This window comes from Rosa rugosa, chromosome 3 (assembly GCF_958449725.1).
Source record: "Rosa rugosa chromosome 3, drRosRugo1.1, whole genome shotgun sequence".
NCBI classification, from domain to species: Eukaryota; Viridiplantae; Streptophyta; class Magnoliopsida; order Rosales; family Rosaceae; genus Rosa; species Rosa rugosa.
Window position 1 is genome coordinate 46,710,407 of NC_084822.1, and position 21,775 is coordinate 46,732,181.

General features: G+C 40.3%; 4 protein-coding genes across 4 annotated transcripts; 1 reads left to right on the forward strand and 3 right to left on the reverse strand.

Annotated features, from left to right (window-relative positions):
* Positions 1 to 1,037: 1,037 nt before the first annotated feature.
* LOC133737835 (alpha-soluble NSF attachment protein 2-like) lies at positions 1,038 to 2,243 on the reverse strand. Its single transcript, XM_062165319.1, has one exon. It carries the CDS (start codon positions 2,241 to 2,243, stop codon positions 1,038 to 1,040), a length of 1,206 nt encoding a protein of 401 aa, XP_062021303.1.
* A 2,224-nt stretch (positions 2,244 to 4,467) lies between these two features.
* LOC133736531 (alkylated DNA repair protein ALKBH8 homolog) lies at positions 4,468 to 7,547 on the reverse strand. The gene is made up of 5 exons (XM_062164055.1): positions 7,182 to 7,547; positions 7,048 to 7,079; positions 6,587 to 6,796; positions 6,055 to 6,366; positions 4,468 to 4,912 (listed from the first exon to the last, which is right to left on the reverse strand). Exons 1-5 carry the CDS (start codon positions 7,375 to 7,377, stop codon positions 4,850 to 4,852), a joined length of 813 nt encoding a protein of 270 aa, XP_062020039.1. The 5' UTR covers positions 7,378 to 7,547; the 3' UTR covers positions 4,468 to 4,849.
* Positions 7,548 to 7,802: 255 nt separating this feature from the next.
* On the forward strand, positions 7,803 to 8,939 carry LOC133736532 (stress-related protein). The gene is made up of 3 exons (XM_062164056.1): positions 7,803 to 7,961; positions 8,054 to 8,278; positions 8,364 to 8,939. Exons 1-3 carry the CDS (start codon positions 7,926 to 7,928, stop codon positions 8,808 to 8,810), a joined length of 708 nt encoding a protein of 235 aa, XP_062020040.1. The 5' UTR covers positions 7,803 to 7,925; the 3' UTR covers positions 8,811 to 8,939.
* Positions 8,940 to 10,210: 1,271 nt separating this feature from the next.
* Positions 10,211 to 15,024, reverse strand: LOC133736530 (translocase of chloroplast 159, chloroplastic). The gene is made up of 2 exons (XM_062164054.1): positions 14,787 to 15,024; positions 10,211 to 14,648 (listed from the first exon to the last, which is right to left on the reverse strand). Exons 1-2 carry the CDS (start codon positions 14,833 to 14,835, stop codon positions 10,393 to 10,395), a joined length of 4,305 nt encoding a protein of 1,434 aa, XP_062020038.1. The 5' UTR covers positions 14,836 to 15,024; the 3' UTR covers positions 10,211 to 10,392.
* Between the last annotated feature and the right edge of the window lie 6,751 nt (positions 15,025 to 21,775).

A 21,775-nucleotide genomic window follows, 5' to 3' on the forward strand; every position in this document is an offset into this window, starting at 1 on the left:
GTTTAAAGAAGGGATGGTTACAGATCCAATGAGGTGGAAATTTCATGATTTTGAAGATACAATGGAATAATACCAATGGTGATCGCTAGTGAGAAGTATGAGAAATCCAACTACGTACCTCATACACACCCTTTTTTTTTTTTTGGTCTGAACCTCATACACACCCAGAAATATATATTTCAAGAGTAAATACTTAATCAAACACAACTGGAAAATTAAAGATGTGCCCATTTGCATCCACTCAATTATGAAATAGAATTTAGTATGAATTTAATACTTTACAGGTTTGAACAAAAAGCTATCAAATAATTAGTAAATAGATAGATCAAATGAAGGAACAGGGGAGTATAAGAATAAGTAGGAACAGAGAGAGCTTGCATTGTTGAACTGGAGGCAGGGAATAGTACATGGTCACTATATTTTGCTGACGAAATATAATGCAGAGTCCGGAAGATGGAATGATGATGAGGAAGCAAGGGGGATCGATGATGACACAGAGAGAACTTAAGAAAGACTTGGGTTGTAACTCCGATGAACTTCAACCCTTTGGCCAAGTTGATGATCAACTATTAGCGCAATAGTCGGATTGCAATGACAACAAAAGTAAGCATAACCCCTGTTTTAATAACAGGGCAGATTCCATTTTTGAATTGTAACAAGATTCATTTCACTCGTTGTTCAGACACCAAAAACAAATTGCCAAAGCAAATGCAGAAGGCATTTTCATATTTTAGATGGAGCACAAAATATATCAAGCTACAACTTATTGGAGTACTCCAGCTCTTCGGAGGAAACAGTATCCTAAATTCTTCATGCCAATTAAATTCGTGGTGTAGTTGGCAATGAGTTGTTATTTATGATCACGAAGAATGATATGTTGCACTTTAGTCGATAGAAAAAGTATTTTGTTATCAGATTCATTGCTTAAGATTAAATTTTAACTCATAAACTTTGAGCCGCACTTTACAAACCCATATGATTATACGAACATCAAAGGAAAGGTTTAGGTGACATTAGAAAGAATATATATATACACATCACATGCAAGCTTCTTTGGAAGGTAAGTCCCTTATGGAGGACATTTGGCCGGCCACTAAGAAGGCTCGTCTGAAGTTCTCTCTGAGGAACGGCCAATTCGTCAGAGGCATCTCTCCCATATTCCTGATCTCCTCCTTGCTTGTATCAACACCGGTTTTGATCCTTAAGCTAGACCGCAAGAGTTTACTTCCTGTTGCCGTTGACGTGCCCCCTATAGTCGTCCGGGATCTTTCCAAGCCGGTGCACATCTTCCTTTGCCTCCCTCTATCACCAAATGTAGTGGTGGAGCTGGGTTTCAAGTCTAACGCCTTGGTTGGCCGTCGCGTTCTCACGGACTTCGAAGCTTTCAGCTTCTCCTCCACTCTCAACAGCAAGTTGGTTGTCCATGAATCCGGTGGTGTCATACTTTCGAATTTCTTCACCACATCACGGAACGTGGTCAGGTCACGTTTATCAACTGAAACTGCTATATCCTCCAGGGATTTGCACTGCCATGTATCACGAAAACTTGGATATGAATCTGCGTATTGCTTGGCCATTGCAACTGCAGCGTCATCTCCTCTGCAGAGTCTGCATATTCCGGCCTTGAAAAGATGCCCCTTAACTTTGTGCTTGAGCAAGCTGTGGTTGAGCGAGTAAGTCGCCATATTTTCGTAGATTTCAATGGCCTTGGGATATTGCTCATTCTGAGCAGCAAGTTGAGCGGCTTTCTCATAGCACTGGTAGTTCACGGAACTTGATAATTCTTCATTTAAAGGGAGCTCAGATGCCTTTTCGAAGAACTCAATAGCCTTCTCAATATTCTCCTGGGATTCAAATAGTTCCGCAATTTCCTTATACAAGCGTGCAGCTTTGTCAGAGCATGTTGCAGCTGCATTGAACTTTCCGGTATCGAGAAGGTAATCGACTCCCTGATCTAGACAAGAAATGGCCTCATCAACAGATGTTATGTCGCAGCAATGTGCAGCATCAACAAAAGCTGTGGCGGCGGCTTCATGTTCGGTTTTGGTCTTCAAATGATGCTTTGCCAACTTGATGTACATTTCTTTCGCTTTATCCCAGGCATTGGGGAGTTTGTAAGAGGTGGCAGCATGATCCAACAGTTCGGCAATATCATCGCGTTTGGAACCAAAAACTCTCCATCCATGAAGCTTCTTGTTTGCTTTCTTTTCAAATTTCTCTTCTCTAGCAATATGATCCTCCATTGTTGTCAGTATCTTATCTTTCAGAAGTCTCTCCGACTGTGTGAGCTATATGTGCGGAATGAAGGCTTCTACCCTTAGACTAGTACTTAAATAAAGAAGTACAGAACAAATTCTTCTTCTAATAGGACTAGGAAAACTAATTTCTAATTAACAAGGGAAACTTAATTATCACGTTTTGTAAATTGTGGAAAACAAATCCTAAATGGGAAACTAATTAGATTGGGGGAAATGTCTTCAACGTTACTAACCATTCACGGCCATTTATGTACGATTAAAACCTAACTAGTAAAAGCAGCGGCACTATTTATACATCATGATTTGATTGATTTCCATGCGGCTAAAATAATTAAACAATTACTGACCGTTAATTTCTATCTAACTTGACTGAAAGCCTCTATTAATAATAACACTTATGTGCTTAATATGGGACAAAATTCATTTTAAGTTCAAAATTGATCTTCTATATTAGATGCAATTTAGACAAATCTTTTTTCTTAATTGCAGTCCAGTGACTCACATGCCCCATATAATTTATTTCCTTTTAAATTTGGGGCCGTGACCACTTACCCAATTTCAGCATCAACATTACCCGCGGCCACTTGCTCCACTAACAGTTTTTTAACCCCATTTACCCAATCTAATATCTATTGACATTTTAACCCCTATTAATTAAATTGAAACTCATCCCTCTCCTCTCTGTCTCTCTCTCTCTCTGTCTCTCTCTCTCTCTCTCTCTCTCTCTCTCTCTCTCTCTCTCTCTCTCTCTCTCTCCACCTTCGGCGACTGCATCGCCCAGCCTTTTTGACAGACCGCCTTCATCATTGACCTAACCCAGGCCTTCTTCAAGCACATCCACGGCGCTGCCCTCCCTCCTCCTCCAACGGCCAGACCAAGATCTCCGTCATCGGTGCCGGCAACGTCGGCCTGGCCATCGCCCAGCCCATTCTAACCCAGGACCTCCGAAGCTTGTCCTCGTCGACGCCATACCCGACAAGCTCCGCGGTGAGATGCTTGACCTCGACTGCATCTCCGATTGCGAGCACCGCTGCCACGAGAAGAAACCTCCGATGCTCCGCCACCACGCCAGGGTCGTCATCAGACCTCCGAAGCTCCACGCCGAAGCCGGAGTTCGGGTCCGGGCTTTGCTCCGGGACGGGGCTCTGACGCCGTCGTTCAGAATTCTCTTCTTCTTCTTTTTTTTTGCCCCTCTTTCTGGTAAAATGCGTAGGAAGCCTCCAATGGTTGTTGCGGTGGTTTGTTTCTCCAAAAAATTGGTCGATTTCAATATGGGATGTTGCTAGTAGTGATTATTTTGTTTATTATGATTTGGTTGGACAATAATAAGATCATTAGTGGGCAATAAAACGATTATTGGAAGATAATAATAAGATTATTGGGGGGAAGTAAAAAGATTATTGGGGGGCAATGAAATGTTTATTGGGGCAATAATAAGATTATTGGGGGGTAATAATGAGATTATTTATTTGGATAACCCTACTAAAACTTTCAAAATTATAAACATCTTCATTTTTCATTAATTAATGATCCCTAATAGACTTGTTATTGGGGGGCAATAATATATTTATTGGGGGGTAATAATATGATTACCGGGCATTAATAATATATTTATTTGGATAAACCTCCGAAAGCTTTCAAAATTCAAAACATCTTCATTTTTCACAAATCATTGATCTCTAATAAAGTTGGGCATTAATGATTACCGGCCCTTATTTCAAAAAAAAATAAATAAATAAAGTTGTTATTGGGGAGCAATAATATGATTATTGGGGGGCAATAATATGATGACTGGGTATTATTGGGGGGTAATAAAATCAGTCGCCGGAGTCCGGTCACCAGTCGCCGGAGACCGCGGCCGGCCACTGGTCACTGGAGCACAGCAAGGTGGATGATGACTTCTCTCTCTAAGTGAGAAAGAAGGAGAGGGCAAAAAAATCCCAAAAATAAATAAAAAGAATAAAAAAAGAATTAATTGGGTATTAGGGAAATAATCTCTTAGAGTGTTTTGGGTAAATGGGGTTAAAAAAACTGTTAGTGGAGCAAGCGGGCAATTTTCAAGCTGAAATTGGGTAAATGATCATTTCCCCTTTAAATTTTGTCCAATTAATTGTATATTTTTTGTATTTATATGGATTTATATCCTTCTATTGCGATGAATTAACATCATAATTAAGATTTCATGGAATCACAAATTTATGACACCATTTGCATGTCATCCTTCCACTTTTGCAACTTTTCCTCACTCTCCTCCTTACCTAGATGCTAACAATTTAGTGTCCTCTAACCAAAAACTAAATAAAAGTAGTGTCCGAGTAGGCGAGTTGAATACAATGCTTTCTTGAAGGAGAAACTACTCAACGAGACGAGGAACTTTTGCGAGAAGCTTCATCGTCTACCTTCTCGGCATGCTAGACCTCTAGATCACGGTACTGACCATCCAAGCAAGATGTTAATGAAGTAATTAAAATGAGTTATTGTTTAATTTCCTTATCGAAATAAGCTACGTCCGGGGCTGAAGTATGGTGCCAGCAGAGGGCTTGTTGTGGAGTTCGGGGTGGTCAGGACAATGCCACAGCTTGAAACGACACTTAAACAACGTCAGCTAGCACATAATACTTTGATCCATCATTTCCATTCAGGACCTGTGTAGGCTACATTAATGAAGAAGAAACATACGCAATCAGGAGAAGCAGAAAATTACTACTCACCAAAACTTCAGCTATAGAACCTTAGACAATTCAATTAGAGAGAAAATGTATTCAAGGAAAAACGTACGAGATGCAAAATGCATAACAAGTTTAGCCATATAACTAAACTCTAAACACACCAATTAACCACTACATGTCACCATTTTCTTCAGCAAAAGCCAGAGGAGACATGCTAGACAGACCCCAACTACTACATGTCATCATCCTATAACCAAACATGCTCTACATTCTTTTTGTCTGTAATATTCAGTGATAGCTGCTAGACTAAGCATCGTTGAACTGAATCCATTGAATCAGGTAAGTGGTGGCCAGATTCTCTGCTAGGGAAGGACATAGAAGGAAACAATAGACCTACAGAAAGAAATTCTGAGGAAAAGGAATTCAATTTTCCTGTCTGCCACTGGAAACACCACTTCCCGTCCGACTTGCATGTGTTAAGCATGCCGCCAGCGTTCATCCTGAGCCAGGATCTGCAGTAGATATAGCGAAGGGCCTCCCTCCACTTTTTCTGATCTGCTGTTCACCAGTTGACTGTGATCTGTCCAGGCCAGTGCGCATCTCTCGTCTTTCCTACATCACCAAAGGTAGTGGTGGAGCTGGGTTTCAAGTATGAAGCCTTGGTGTGCTGGCACCTTCACACAAACTTGGATGCTTTCATGTTCTCCTTAACTTGTTAGGTGGTACTATTGGGTGTGTTGAATTACATCACTGCATACTGAACTTGGCAGCATCTCCTACATCAACTGAAGTTGCAATAGATCGCAATAATGCGCTCTCCAATGAAACAGGAAAAGTATAGTCTAAACCCACATATCACATTGATGAGATGACCACTATAAAAGCATCATCTCGTCTACAGAGCCGGTATATTCCGGCATGGAGAAAATGTTCCCATTGTTCAACAAAGTAGTAAAAATGCGTATGAGTATATATAATCAATGGAATTATCATTTCACCCTAGCAGACACAATTATCACACACCAGTGTGATCGAGGTGTAGGTTTCCTCTGCACCGACATAAGCTTACTTCTACTACCGATATAGTTGGTCACTAGTAAAAACTGGAATAAAGAAAACTAGTCAACCTGGCAAAGCTTCCTCAGAGTAATGGAGATTCTCTTCTTCTGATTTAGCTCCTCTCCTTGCCACTTCTGAAATCCAGGTTTGCGGTTGATCTCGTGCTTCCATTGGTAGCGTGCTTCTCCTGACATTAGAATCAGGGATCCTGGTGTAAGATAAACAGGAATCTTGGTCGTCACTGGATCCTTTCCCTGATCCTCTAGAAAGCCCCCACTTGTTCCTTCAACTGGACTAAAATGCATCACACATGATGACTCTAGGGAGAGGATAGCAATTCCATCTTCAAAGCGCAATAGGTCAACGTGGGCGCAGATCCCCTGGCACATAAATGCACAGACATGAAGTCAGTCTCATTTGGTAAATTCATAGCAGTATCCCAAAAACACATAAGCAATGATAAAAACAAAGGATGGTTCAGTATGTTCAAAACAAATAGCATTTATAACCCCCAAAACCCAAAGACACAAGCAATCTTTTACTTTGTAATTTTTCCTCATGCCACAAATCTGAATGGAGAAGGCAAGAGTCGACTCGCACCTCACCTGGTTGGTAAGAGTTTAGGATAAGTTGATCAAAGAGTGGCACTCTGGATAAAAGTTCCGACGGAAACGGACTGCCATTCTGCTTCCCATCACAAGCACTTCCCAACTCGATAGGATGAGAATCACTATCACATGAAAGCACAACCTTGTGAATAGAATCCGAAAGCTCAGCTGCCCAATCCGGAAGGTCTCCGAACCTCATAGCCTGCATAGAAAGAACACCTTTCAGCTGATAATGCCAATACTAGAGACGGCATTTATGCTTCAATACTCTATTTCCACAACACTCTTCCAACAAAAAACTACTTGGATCATGTTTACAATCTATATGTGCAGTCTTAATTCCGAACCAGAGTACAATCAGGCATATCAACAAGTCTACATTCCTCCTTATCAATCCAAAAAGAACAAGATTTGCTGACTTCAACACATTTACACAAAGAAAAACCAAATTACCTGATTGTGAGAGGCTTCAGTGAACCATCCTTCTGCAGCCACAAGTTAACAAACCAGTCTATATGTGAGATTAAATTACACCCATCATTACGCCAAAAAGCTCACACATTTACAACAGTGAGAAGGAAACGCACCGTTTTGGATTGTGGAGAGCAAGGCAGACTGGTTCTGAGGAGAGAGGAAGTCTCTGCACAGCCACAGCCCTTTGATTTGTTCTATTGGTACCCATCTCTGATTCGGGTCGGACTCCGATCCATCGCCCAATTCCAAGTCTTCACTATCCGATGAATCGCCGAACACCTGCCTGAGAATTTCCTTTCTAACATCCATTTCTGTCAAACCAAGCTCCGATATGTGATTTTGACTAAAGCCAACTTTTACCGACGGTAAAATCTTACACTTACTTTTTTTTAACTTTTGTACTGAAGAAAAGGGCGAGTCCAGGGTAAGACACTGCAGCCGCGCCGTAGGTGATTACTCATTCCCCATCCACCTCGGACCCCGTGCCATACCAAAATCGGGTTACATTAAAATCCGTGCCATGCAGAGAATATATATACCCTACTCCTCACCCCATACGTCGACACGTAGTGATGACAGCGCAATCCTAAATTTCCACGTGTCCTCCATCGAGGACCTTGCCCTCTATTTCACCGAGAAATTCTCTCATTGACCAACACTGACCGCATCAAAACGCGCCACGTGTCGAAAGATATATATATATATCTCAGTCGAGTCGGGCCCGCGGATTCTCTTGCCCCCGATTTAGCGAGACGCCTATAAATTAGGAATCGCCGTAACGCTCCTCTTTCGTCTTCACCGTTTCAATTTTCAAAAGAATCTCTCTTGGCGTTCAAGTTTCTCGGGTTTTTTCAAAAATGGCAGATGCGGAATCTTCACGCCCAATCGATACGGTAAAATTCCATTTCTCTTTGGTCCTGTTTCGTATTCTAATAAAATCGATGATCACGAAATTAATTTTGTTCTCTCTTTCTTTCTTTTGAAGGTGAATTGCGATGAGAAGAAGCTCAAGTATCTGGAATTTGTTGAAGTCGCAGCGATTTACGCCGTCCTCTGCTTCTCGAGCCTCTACGAGTACGCGAAGGAAAACGCCGGTCCTCTGAAACCGGGGGTTCAGACTGTGGAAGGCACCGTCAAAATGGTGATCGGACCGGTCTACGAGAAGTTCCAGGACCTTCCTTTCCAGCTCCTCAAATTCGTCGATCACAAGGTCAATTTCGCCGATTTTGGCGTGTGATTATTAAAATTTCATTTTCGTTTTCGATTTCCGGCGACTGAGTTTGTCTGATTTGCAGGTGGACGAGTCGCTGAGCGAGTTGCACCGTCACGTGCCGTGCCTGGTAAAGCAGGCGTCGAACATGGCTCTGTCGGTGGCGACGGAAGTTAAGCGAGCCGGGTTGGTGGACGCGGCGCGTAACATCACGGCGAGCGCTTACTCGAAATACGAGCCGATGGCGGAGGAGGTGTACTACAAGTACGAGCCGGTGGCGGAGCAGTACGCCGTCTCGGCTTGGCGGTCGCTGAATCGGCTGCCGCTGGTTCCTCAGGTGGCTCAGATTATGGTCCCCACGGCGGCCTATTGGTCTGAGAAGTACAATCAGGCGGTTTGTTTCACGGCGGAGAGAGGGTTCCCCGTGGCGGCTCACCTGCCGTTGATTCCGACGGAGAGGATTGCGAAGGCGTTTGAGGATGTCTCTCCCGCCGTTTCGACGAATGCCGGAGCCGTCGGCCTGGAACACTGACAACCGTTCATTTGTGTTTAGTTATTTCTTTTCTTTTTTTGGTTGATGTGAATGTTTTTGGGATGTATTTGAATTTCAAGAAGTTGTGTGATTCACAACCCTGCTTGCTAGGGTTTTCGGAGTTTTCAATCTTTGTCCATTCTTCTGAGTTTGTTATAGACCCTAAATATTTGTCCATACAAATGGGTCACGCCACCCAAATCTAAACCCTTTTGGGTTTTGAAGAATTGGTAAACACAAGAAGAAGAAGAAGTAAAAGAGTTGCCTAATGCCTAAGAAGAACTTCAAAGTATTTAGAGAAGGGGATCAAACCAAAACCCTCTAAGCAACGGAATCACAAAACAAATTAATGAAAACAAAATTGAAAAAGACTTCAATGATGTTCGTTACACAAACCAAATAAAATTAGAAGACAACTAGCCAAAAATAGCTATTGCATCAGCTACTCTATTTTCTTTCCGAAAGATGTGAGATAAGCGAATAGTCTTATGCATTCAATTCATCTAGTGAACTCGACGTTGCAAAGGAACAAGAGAAGGGGAGAGGAATCCACCTCAAGCCAAATTTGTTTCCAATCACGGACTCGTACAAGTTTGGTTGCCTTAATAACGGCCATAACCTTCCCCGCCACAGAAGTAGGCATATCAAGGTTCGAAGCAAAACCTCCAAGAAAACAACCGAACTAAATACCGCGCCATATCTAGCAACTCCTACATCATGCTTCCAAGCAACATTTGAATTAATCTTTACCCACCCAATTAAAGTAGGATGTCAATCAACTTCTTCACCCACCCAATTAAAGGAGGATGTCAATTAACTTCAATCATACGAGGAGCACAACGACGAGGACATTGAACCCCAAACTTTTCAAAATCATTAAATCATGCTCCATGGTCCATATCAATGAAAGGTGCACTTGAAATGAGCCTCTTGTTACACTTAACACTCACACTCTCCCTTGTTCAGTAGATCACGGAGGAAAGATTATGAGACATGATTTACCGTTGTTAAGAGTATCACACAGAACTCTAGGTAATTATTCTCAATTTAATCTTATGAGGTTTTAAGGATTTTACATAAATCTGCAAAACGAGGCCCCTTTATACTGAAAGGGACAGGAACCTTGCATAAAATGCAGCTGTGTGACAAATGACACAGGCTTGAAGAACAAGAATTTCTCAAAGTAGGACTGCGAAAAATGGTGAACTAATGAATTCAGGCCAGTGTCATCAGAAAAATAGATCTTCCAAAGGACTAAGAATTCCCCTCCTTAAAGGAGCAGAAATAAATTCTATGTAACGCCAACTGTTATTGAATAACAGAGCAGTAACCATGAAATTCATAGGCTCTCTTCAAAAATTAGTCATAATGCATCATAAGCTGATATCAAGACAGAAATATCTCACTGAACAAAGTAAATATTGAATTCCCTCAAGGTATCATCTCATTTCAATACAACTCATTATGCAATCTAAACTTGTCTAAAAATTATAGCAAGTTCTAGATCAAATAAAACTATGAGTTTATTCCACAAAATATAACATAATCCAAAGAAACAGATAATGAATGGACAGAACAAGATCTAGTAGATTGAGTAATTCTCACTGAGTGAAGCTCCAGGGAAGATAAGATTGTAGATGGATCTTACGATTGGAATGACAGCCACAAGTGCAATTTGAAGTTGTTCAGAGCTGCTTGTTCTAATCGAGATCTGTCCGCTGCGCTTGTTGTTCAATCCTGCACGAACAGCTATCTTGTAGTCTCGTCCAAGGGAAAACTGGGACTGAAGATTTGCCCCCAGGGCCAAGTCACCCCTCCACTTCACCAGAGACAGACCCAATGATGATTGATCCTGGCCAATTGGAAAATCTGCTTCCCTCAACCGCACCTCTACATTGGCTCCATATGCCGAGTCACCCTGAGATCTGACAGTTCCAGCACTACCCACAAATACCAGGCGCTTGCCAACAGCAATCTGATCCTCAATTTTGACTCCAGTGGATACATTTTCACCTAAAAATGTCATGGATACTCCAGCAGTAGTCTTGTTCTTCTTCAAATTTTTCCATTTGGTTTCTCCTCTGACAATGTAAGCAAGTTGCTTTCCAATGTTTTGAATGTCAAAACCTGCCATACTTGATCCATTCTCCCCATGCTTAGCAGCAACTGAAGAATCCAAATGGAGATTAAACTCCTTCTTGTCCTTTGTAACTTGAACAGCAACACTAGCTGGAAAAGTATTAACAATGTCTTGACTGTATTCAAGATTGACACCATCATACCCACAGTCATGGTCCCAACCTTGGGCATCCAATACTGGCCTAGCCAAGAACTGAGAAGTTGGCTCCAAGAAGCGGTACCTGTAAGCTGGATTTTCACTATCAAAAGAAGGTGGCAGAACCATATCAGGTAATGCAACTGGCACAGCTGCTGGGCCAGCATTTTCCGGATCTTCTTCACCCAGATAACCATACTCGTCTGCACTAGCCTTATTACCCTTCTTCATTTCTTTCATCCTTTTCAACTCTTCTCTCCACATCTTCTTCTGGAGGAGCTTAACCCTGTAATCGTACTCCTCAAGGTACGCCTTCTTCTGCTCTTTGCTAAGCTTAGCAATCTGAGATTTCTTGAGAGGCTTGAATGATGGAAGCTGATCATACTCATCCTCCTCTTCCTCATTATCAGAATCGGACAAGTCAGCCAAGTCGATATCTGAGTCCGCATTCTCACCACCTTGATCACCAGAGAGCTTTGGATGGGTACGAGACTGCAGCAGCCAAGACAACAAGTATGGAAGAGGAGCTGAACGGGTGCGGAAACCAAATAGTTTTCGGTGATCAAATGGTTCTGCAGGCTTTGAGAGATTAGTTGCCTCAGCTAAGACCTTCATAGAAGAGCTCAAGAGCAATAGCTGAGGTCTCCAGCTTTGACCATTAGGGAGCACTTTCTCACCTTCTCTATTCTTTCGACAGGAGGGATGGTTCTCTACAAGAGATATAGGACTCATCATATTTGGATTTGTAAACCTTATATCCCCAATAGCTTGTCCAATGGTCTGCTGGAGGATCTGTGACCTCTGAGCAACAAACAACTCATAATTCAGAGGAGAGCCTGACGGTCCATCAGGAGGAGCAGAAGCAGCATGGGTTAGAGTGACTATAGTACTTCGCCAAATTGAAGGGCCAAAAGCACTAGTAATTGATCTTAATACTGGCACATCATTTAGATCCCTACTTTGGGTGTCCAACCGATCCACATAGAGGACAATATCTGGGGGGCATTTTTTCGTGAACTTCTGCACAGAAGATAAAATTTTGCGGTTTACATTTTGTTCCATTGCAGCAGATTTAAGACCTGGTGTATCAAAAACCCTAATCTTGATTCCATCCACCACTCCAACAATTTCTTTCACAGTGGTTGTTGCTGGTCCAAAGGCATAAATTGGAGTCTTTTCTTCACCAAAAATAGAATTAATAGTAGCACTCTTCCCCACACCTGTTTTCCCAAGAACCAGTATGTTCAAGGAAAAGTCAAGATCGTCTTTCCCATCTGCTTCAAGCTCAAGAGCTGTTGTCTTTGCAGCTTCAAGGCTAAACTCACGACTATTTTGCCTTCCTGAAACAAGAGCTAGGCGGTATAGAACCTGCTTGGCTATTGAATCTTCTGTAGATACACCTAATCTCTGAACAAGCCTTAAGAACTTAACCCTTATCTGCTGAAATTTTTCCAGTTTCTTTTTCTCTTCTTCACTCAAGCTGTTGTCAGTATCTCCCCCAACTGTAGCATTGGAAAATAGAGTAGAAGGGTTTGGTCGTGTACCAGGTTTCATAGGCCGCATTGAGGATCCCAAACCAGCAGGACGCTCGACAGAGAAAAGCCTGGATCCATCTGGGGAGGTAAATGTGACACTGCCACCATCCGACGCAGCGCCACCTGTTGCTGCTTTCAGAAGAGCTGCCAATGCAGCAGAATCAAATAACTCTTTTCCACCCCCTTCTTCATCAGTGTCCACTTCTTCATCTGAGTCTGTCACAATCTGCCCATCAACTCTCTGAGAATCATCACGATAACTCAGAGAACGGTCACCATAACTCTCTGCACCTGAGTAAGAACCAGTACCTGATTCCCGTTCCAACTCTTCCAAGAATTGTTTGGCAGCTGCAGAGCTCCCAAATATCATACCATCATTTTCCCCTTCATCGTCCTTATCGTCATCATCTTCGTCATCATCTTCAGCTTCAACCCTTATCTCTTGATGTGAAATGGAACTCGGTTCTAAAGATTCAATGCCACTTTCATCAAGAGAGTGCTTCTCCTCTTCCTCCTCTAATTTTATTTCTTGGTCAGTTGCACTCTTTTCAGCACTCTCGGGTGCATTCAGTACACTAAAATCAGAAACATGGTTCACAGACTGGGTTTCATCTGGCACTACTTTTACTTCAGCAGCACCTATCTCCATTGTGGGCCCTTCCTGTCCAGTTGCAGCATTGGACTTCAGTTCAAGTTCTTTCTCCTCTCTCTCCTGGAAATCTACTTCCTCAGCAGCAGCAACAACAGTTTTCTGCTCCACATTCCCCGACTCAGCAACAACCACTTTGTCAGACTCGGACTGCAATTCAACATCACGGCTAATTTGATCAAATCCATTCTCCAAGCTCGTGCCTATTGGAACTTTAATTTCAGATTCCTCAATCTTCTCCACATCACCAACAACATCTGCTCCTGTCTGTGACAAATCAACATCGACAGCTTGCACAACTGAATCGCCCTTGCTAGTAAAATCCATACCATGTTCTTCAACCAACTTATCATCTGCTGGATCAGCAACAGCCGCTTTTTCAGACTCCACCAACTTTGAATCATTTGGCAATTCAGAATCACGGCCAATTTGATCAAATCCATTCTCCAAGCTTACTCCTGCTGGAACCTCCAACCCTTTAATTGCAGATTCCTCAATCTTCTCCACATCACCAACAACAGCTGCTCCTGTGTGTGACAAATCAACACGGACAGCTTCCACAACTGAGTCACCTTCACTAGTGATATCAACACCATGTTCTTCAACCAACTTATCAACTGCTGGTTCAGCAACAACCACTCCGTCAGACTTAGACTCCACAGCAACCAACTCTGAATCTTTCGGCTGTTCAACCTCACGGCTAATTTGACCAAACTCATTATCCAAGCTCACCCCTACCGGAACCTCCAACCCCTTTATCTCAGACTCCTCAATCTTCTCCACATCGCCAACAACAGCTGCTCCTGTGTGTGACAAATCAACATGCACAGCTTGCACAACTGAGTCACCTCCACCAGTAAACAGCACACCGTGTTCTTCAACCAAGCCATTCTCACTACTCTGCCTCACAGCTTCTGCGGTACCATTAACAACCTCGCTCTCCTTAGGCTCTACAACCTTCTTATCCTCTATCTCAGCCACAGAAACAGAGCCTAAACCCTCCGCAACCTTCGACTTCCCTACTTCACCACCAACACCATTCTCTTTCACCAACTCACCGGAATTGAAACCCTTCTCCACCTCAGAACTCTCACCCACCCCAACAGACTCCTTAAACACTTGCACACCGGCTTTCGAATCCTCTTCTTCTTCTTCTTCTTCTTCTTCGCCGTCATCATCATCCACGGAGACCTTGGCAATCGGCCTCAGAAAAAACTCGGAAGAACTAACAAATTTGACAGCCTTGCTGCTACTACCTACTACTTCCCCTTCCGCCGGAGCTAGGGTTTGTTGTTCGTCTCTGACAAACGCCCTATCCAAACCAGGATCGAAATCCTCCTCCCCACTGACGAACCCCTCCTCACCGTCACTACCCAGACCTGGCCCAACACCAACACCACCGGAATTAGTTTCGTCATCATCGATTTTCAAAACAGTGGTTTTGGCTAAATTAACATCAATTTCAGAGTCGGAAGAAGCAGAGGAAACAGAAGAAGCGGAGGAAGAAGAAGAAGAACCTGATGAGTGCAGAGGGAGTTGTGGAGCGGGGAGCTTGGAGGAGTCCATTGATGGATGGAGGCTGTGTGTGAGAGCAGGGTTTTAGGTTTTGAGAGAGACCAGGATTGGGTTTTGGATTGGGTTTTGGATTGGAGAGTGAGTATGGGAATTGGAGAAGAGATAAGGTTTTAGAAAGAGAGAGAGAGAGAGCCTCACGGGTTTGGGTTTTTCTTGTTTAGACGAGGGTCTGCTCCATCTGGACTCCGGAGTGGGAGTTCTATTCGATGTTCATTCCAAGCCTCAATTTACCATATAGCCCTTTCCCCATTTCTCTTTTTATTTCATTTTTCCTATTTTAGATCTTCTTTTTTTTTTTTTTTTTTTTTGGTCCTAATCTAATTTCCGATCCCCTCACCACCTTAAAACTTCAGAAAACAGAAGTTTAACATTTGTAAGATTATGTGTTTTCTTGAAATAAAATTTTACTAAAAATGACTTTAAGAAAATTTCGAGACTTATGACTCTAGTTATTTTGGACGCTTCTAAATGTTCATGATTTCGTGTCCTTCTTGGCTTCTATAAAACAAGCATGGCTCTTAGAAGAGTTGATAGCCTCTATCAAGAAATGCATTGGGGATTTGTCATTACTTTGGTTCTAGAGAAGTCATTTCTTGTACTTTCTTGTGACCATCTAATGTTTGATTTATACTAAGTTGGGTTTACCACTATACTCTAACAATGTCAAGATACAATGGTCTAGAAATTTTAAATTTATGTAGAGCTAAATTTGTTATGTGGGAGAGGTCTTCAAAACACACTTGATGTGTTTATTTCATTTTGTATTCATAAAATACACTAGATGTACTTTTTTTTTTCTTTTTTTCTAGAACATCTTAGTTATCACAAACTTTTTTTTTTCTTTTTTTTTTATGAATACAAAATGTCAATAGATGAACCTTAAAACACTACAATCCAGCCAGTAGTTTAAGTGTGAAAAGCGTTACTAGCAAAAATTGAAAAATAAATATTTTTCCAAATATAGGCATTTTTCATATAAGTAAATTGTATAGATATGTATATCGCTTAGTCATCAATTTTGTTTCAATACTGTCTTTAGTTTATATAATTCGAATACTCACGAGACTCGAAGTTAGTCATTACATGTATCACGAGCATATGCAATGCTTATGACAACGAAAACACGTACTCTTACTCCAGATGTTAGGCTTTTGGTTTCATCATACAAAATGATTAACTTCAAATATGTTTGTTTGTGAACCTAATTTTGTCGGCGATTTATTTCCACATTTAATTAATGACTATGGAAATAGTGTGTACATTCTCTCCTATGTAAACAATCATGGCTCTAAACTTCGAGCAATTCAATTTCAATTGTAGTAGAAGCAAGGGTTTAAGTTTCTTTAAAATTATCAAAATCTATGTAATTTGATAGTGATTGAGTGATATCCAAATTATGTTCAAAACTAGTTTTTGGGTATCAATATTAAACGAATATATTGAAATTTTCGTCGACATTCAAAATTTCTATCAAAAATTTTGTTGAATCTGAAATTTTGAATATTGAGTAGAAGTCATATAATTATTATAAAATTGATCAAACCAAACACGAAAAGAATCAAACTCTAAAACGGCTCCATCTAACTCAAGGTGATTAACCACCCTAGCCACCAAACTGTAGAAGGCTTTTCCGCCAAAACACAAAAAAAAAAAAAACTGTAAAAGGCTGCAAAAAGATATAGAAGACCATTAGATGGGACAACCCAGAAAAAGTTACTGTACGTCAAGATCTCCCTGTTCTTGTCAGACCTACTAGTTCCTGCGTTTTCCAAAATCTCAACTTACTCATTTGTTCCCATTCGATAGATAACGTTGAGGATTGGCTTTCTTTTCTCGGAGCGTTTTTCGTTTGCTTCTGCCTCTGTCATTTGGTATTATACGTGTTGCCGATTACACCCTCTCATTTCTCATCTGAATCGGGTGGCCCAAAACCCTGTAGCTTCTGGGTTTTTGATTACAGTGAAGAATTATCTTCCTCACCCCGATTTAGACTAATTTCTGGATTAGTTGGTTTTGATTGGATAATCTGAGTCAGAAAATTATCTTACTCTGAGCATTATCTTCCACTCGTAGTCCGAGACTCTGAAATGCAGAGAATACCAGTCAAGATTTTTTTTGCAAGAATCTGGATTTCTTGTCAGAATCTAGTATGACATCATTTCTTGAAAACCTAGCTATAAGCAGGTGACTGGATTTTAGGGTTGGGCTCAGCCCATTCCCTTTCTTATTAGATCATGGAACATTATAACCCTTGTCAGTATTCACTTTCTGGGGAATTTTATATTTGAAAATTATACTTAATAAACCTTCTTGTGTTAATGTTTATTGCTCATTGGGGAGGTTTGTTTCTCACGCATTGTGTTGGAGATTGAGCAGAAGATGGGGGTGCTTGATCTCCAAAAGTGTGGAATACAATCGGATTTTGGAAGGTGTGCTTGTCCAAAATATGAAAATTTCTTTAGTTAAGTTATATGTATTGAAATTTCTTTTACATAACTTACATGATGATAGACATAAATAAGTTGAATAACAAGTTAGCAAGAACGCAATTTGAATTTTGGTTTAAAATGAAAATATTTATCTACATATTTAATAAAGAAGAAAAGAATAATTAAAATCATATATCTCATATAATTCAATGCTCATTATACGCTATGCGACGGCCCTCATTCGAGCAAGTACTAGCTAGTTACTAAACACTTACTTTCCTGATCGTTGGAATTGTCAAGTAGAAATATCTAATGATTGGTAACCACTGCAAGTGGCCTAGTGGTTCTTGCCTAGTTGGGTGTGCTCCCCAACCTAGATTCGAACCCTGAAGTTGTCAAAATGGCCAGGCACTGTGCTGCAATGTACAGTTGAAGCATTTCACATGCGCCGAAGGGGTTTATTTTGGGTCTAGTAAGCCTTTGGGTTCCCCTTAACAAAGTAAAAAAAATAAAAAATATATAATGATTGGTGTTGCAATTCAGACTTAAAAGTTGCATTTTGATGTCATGTGACATGTGTTGATCTTTATAACTTGTCATGCTAAAGTTAATTGGTGGATTTCCCACAATTGTTTAGTTGTGTGATATAAATCTTCCCCTTGCCTTCCCGACTTCCCGTACATCATCCCATTTGGCGTCCGGTTCAAGTCTACTATGAATCAAGTCGGAGGGCATTAGTTAATATAAAGATTCGGATGGATTAGTTAACATCAAGATTTGGTGATGTTCATCGTTCATGTTGCAACTTGTGAGGCCAAACATGACACCGTTAGTGAACAGTGCACGTTGAGAGCGTGAGAGGAGGATCGAAGATTATTTGACTGTTCAGTGTTCACTACTATTGTATTCTGTCTAGTTTTTTTATTTTTGTTAATGGCAATCCTAATTAGTCAAAATGCATGAACCAATAATGCTATATATAAAGTTCCTTCCCCGCTTTCTAAGGTCGGTGATGTATATCAAACTAAATATGTAAGCACAAGTTGAAGCCCTGATATCAAATCAAACTATGATCAGCATACTTTTAAGAGGGGTAAATTTTGTGTAGGACATCCGTGTCATGTTGATAGTGTGGTTGTCCAATAAAAACTCATCAATTGATAATTTTTTATCATAAATATTTTTATTTTCCAAACGCATCGATCCTTACTAGTGTTCATATCGGCTATTTATATCATATATTCAAGAAAGCGGCTATACATAATACAAAGAGATTAATATGTACAACTGTAAAATTATCTCTAAATGAGATAATCATATGTGAATGATAATCATTAAGGAAAAAGGCTTCAGGTAATAGTGGGAGTGATATGTCAAAGGTATCCGGGCCTAAACCCTTGTCCTTGAAGCTAACAGGCTCAAAATAATCAATAATCAATAATCAATTTAGTTCTTTGTCCCTGTCATAATCATTGTTTTCATTATGGAACTGCAGTGACAATGAAATAGTTAGATGTTTCCAGCCAAGTTAATAAATCTGTTATAAGGAATGTACCCTCAAATTTTAGAAGTACCATTCACCAGATTTAGATACAAATAGCATCTTTCGTACAAAACTATTCATTTCATTTGTCCTTATCCTGTTTGAATTTTAGTATAGAGATAATTTTCTTCATGAGACCTCCTCCCATAACCAGGGGTTATATGAAGACGAGAGGAACACTTCCCTCACCTCATTTACATGACTAAACTCAATGTTAGTTTTCTTATGATGTATGTACACACACACACTTATTATCTAAGTGCAGGACAAATTTAGTAGTTGATATTGTGGCGGTGATAATGGTGGTCGAGTATGTTGTTCAGTTGTTGCTTGCCGTAATATTTCAAACTAAAAAAATAGAAAATATTTGTAGAGGTGCAAGTAAATAATTTCTCATTCACAGATTTTGTATTAACACATGTATGAGTTACGTAGTAAAATCACGGTATGGAACAACAATTACTGTAAGCATCTCCTAGTCAAGCTTCTACATTGTGGATCTCGCTTTCCCTTTGTTTTTGTATTTATCCCATGATTTTCAAGTGCAAAGTTTCATATATTAAAGTTCAACATTTTGTTTTACGACCCATAGAATTCACAATGTAGAATGATAGCTGTTGTATCTTGATATAGTTTTTACATTGATTGAAGATCTCGCTTTTCTGTGTTTGTTAATTGAGTCTATGGTCCTTTAAATACAAAGCTTTTACAATGAAGTTCGACATTTTGTTTCATGACCCACAAAATTTTGGATGTAGGACAACAATTGTTATGCATCCATGGTCAATTAATTGGAGATCTTGCTTTTTTCCCTTGTTAATTTAGTCCAACGTTTTCCAAATGCAAAGCTTTTGCAATAAGATTAGACAATTTGTTTTACGATTCACTTAATTCAAAACATATAATAGCGATTGCTTCAGGGCAGCGACACCAACTCCATTTCAAAAAAAAAAGAAAAGAAAAAAAAACAGCAATTGTTGTGTCCTCGTGCTTTATCTTTCAAATTGAAGACTCTACTTTTCCTTTATTTTAAATTGAGCCCATCGTTCTTTTCAAAAAAAAAAAAAAAACGCAATTTGAGCCCATCGTCTTTAAAATGCAAAACTTCCACATTCAATGTTTGAGATATTGTTTTACGACTCTAGATATTCAAAACAACTTTCGAATATTTCACCAATAAAAGCTCTAAATTTACTATCGTCAAATTGTTATTTCTAATATCTCTTTGTTATATTTTCCTCATCAAAACTAACTCACCGTTATTGTAATCAATTTATATACTCATTTAGGGAAAGAAAATCATCTCACTCTGTCAACTAGGGGTGGGCATAAAATAGGGAAAATTCGGTTACCGCCCGACCCGACCCGAATAAAACGGGTCGGAAACCGATCCGAATACAAAACGACGTCGTTTTGCTTTAAAACCGCACCGACCCGATAGGCTCCGGTGCGGGCTCGGTTCCGGATCACGAACCGCCGGAATTAAGCCGCCCGACCCGATTTATTATATATATATATATATATATATATATATATATATATATAGCAAATAAAAGGATATTTCTCTCCACCCTAGCCGATCTATCTCTCTCTCTCTTGAACTATCTCTCTCTCTCGAACTCATGTCGCCGCCTCATAGCCGCCACGCCAATCTCTTGCTTTTAGTTCCTCTCTCAGTCCCCCACTTTCTCTCGACATTAGCTTATTGGGTGAGTTTCTATCTTGAAATTTTGGGGTTAGGGATCTGGGCTGAGATTTTGGGGTGAGGTTTTCATTTGTTTAGGGATTTCAGTTTGAGGGTTTTAATTAGGGTTTCGATTTGGAATTTTGGGGTTCTAGTTTGAGGTTTTTGATTGTTGTTTAGTTTCTGCTTAATTTTGATTTTGCTTTCTCTCTTTTTTCTTGACCGACTTTGTCTCATAAGGACATAAGGCATGCAAGAGATCAGCAGAAGCTTTATTGCAAACAGGAGTTTAATACCAGTCGTTGTTCCATGAGCTTTTGCATTGGCAGGATCCCAAAATCTCAGTTCTCTCTTCTTCTTCTTCTTCTTCCTCTTCTTCTTTTTTGTTTTTTTTCTTTCCAGTTCCTGTGTTCAAATCAAGTTGAAGACAAACATGTGATGACTGATGAGAGTGTATATTATAGCCGTAGTTCCTAGTTTGCTGCGTGTTCTTGTTTTGACATCAAGAAATATGTATGTGCAGGTTATCAAATTTCATTTTCTAGTTGCTGTTTAAGGATGCGGTTTGCACCGAAACCGCACCGGCCCGCACCGATAAAACGGTGAAACCGGAAATCCGGTCTAAACAATGAAATCTCGGTTGCGGTTTGGAATTTGGACGTACCGCATTATCCGGTTCGGGTGCGGTTTCAGGCCCAAACCGGCCCGAACCGCACCGAGCCCAGGCCTACTGTCAACTGTTCTTCTTTGACACAAATCCTATGCATTTTTTCTTTTGGTCAAGCTGAATAACAGATTTGGTTGCTTGAATCTTGTCTTATTAACAAAAAAGGAAATAGCATTAGGATGTTTTAATTTCTTTTTACCATGTTTCAACAATCCCATGCAAGAATATTACACATGGAAACTTGAGCAGATAAGACATATCCATTTGGAAAAACATCATCAATACAGAATCTATCAAATTTCAAATGCAATCTCCAAAACGTCCGGAAATGAAAAACCTCCTATTTTTGATAATATCTGTTCTGCATTTATGAAAATAAATAAAAAATCACCAACATTTGGAAAAGAAAAATCACTGTAATTTCCAACTAAAAGTCTCAAACCAAACCAGGATTTTTTTTCCTACTTTCCTCCCACACCGCCTCATTTCCAATTTTTATCCCTTTTTCCTCTAAAAAAGACCCAAAACCATATAAAAGAGAGAGGGAATGAAAGAGAAAAAAAAAAAAAAAAGAGAAAAAATATTTTGTAAAAAGCCAAAACCATTTT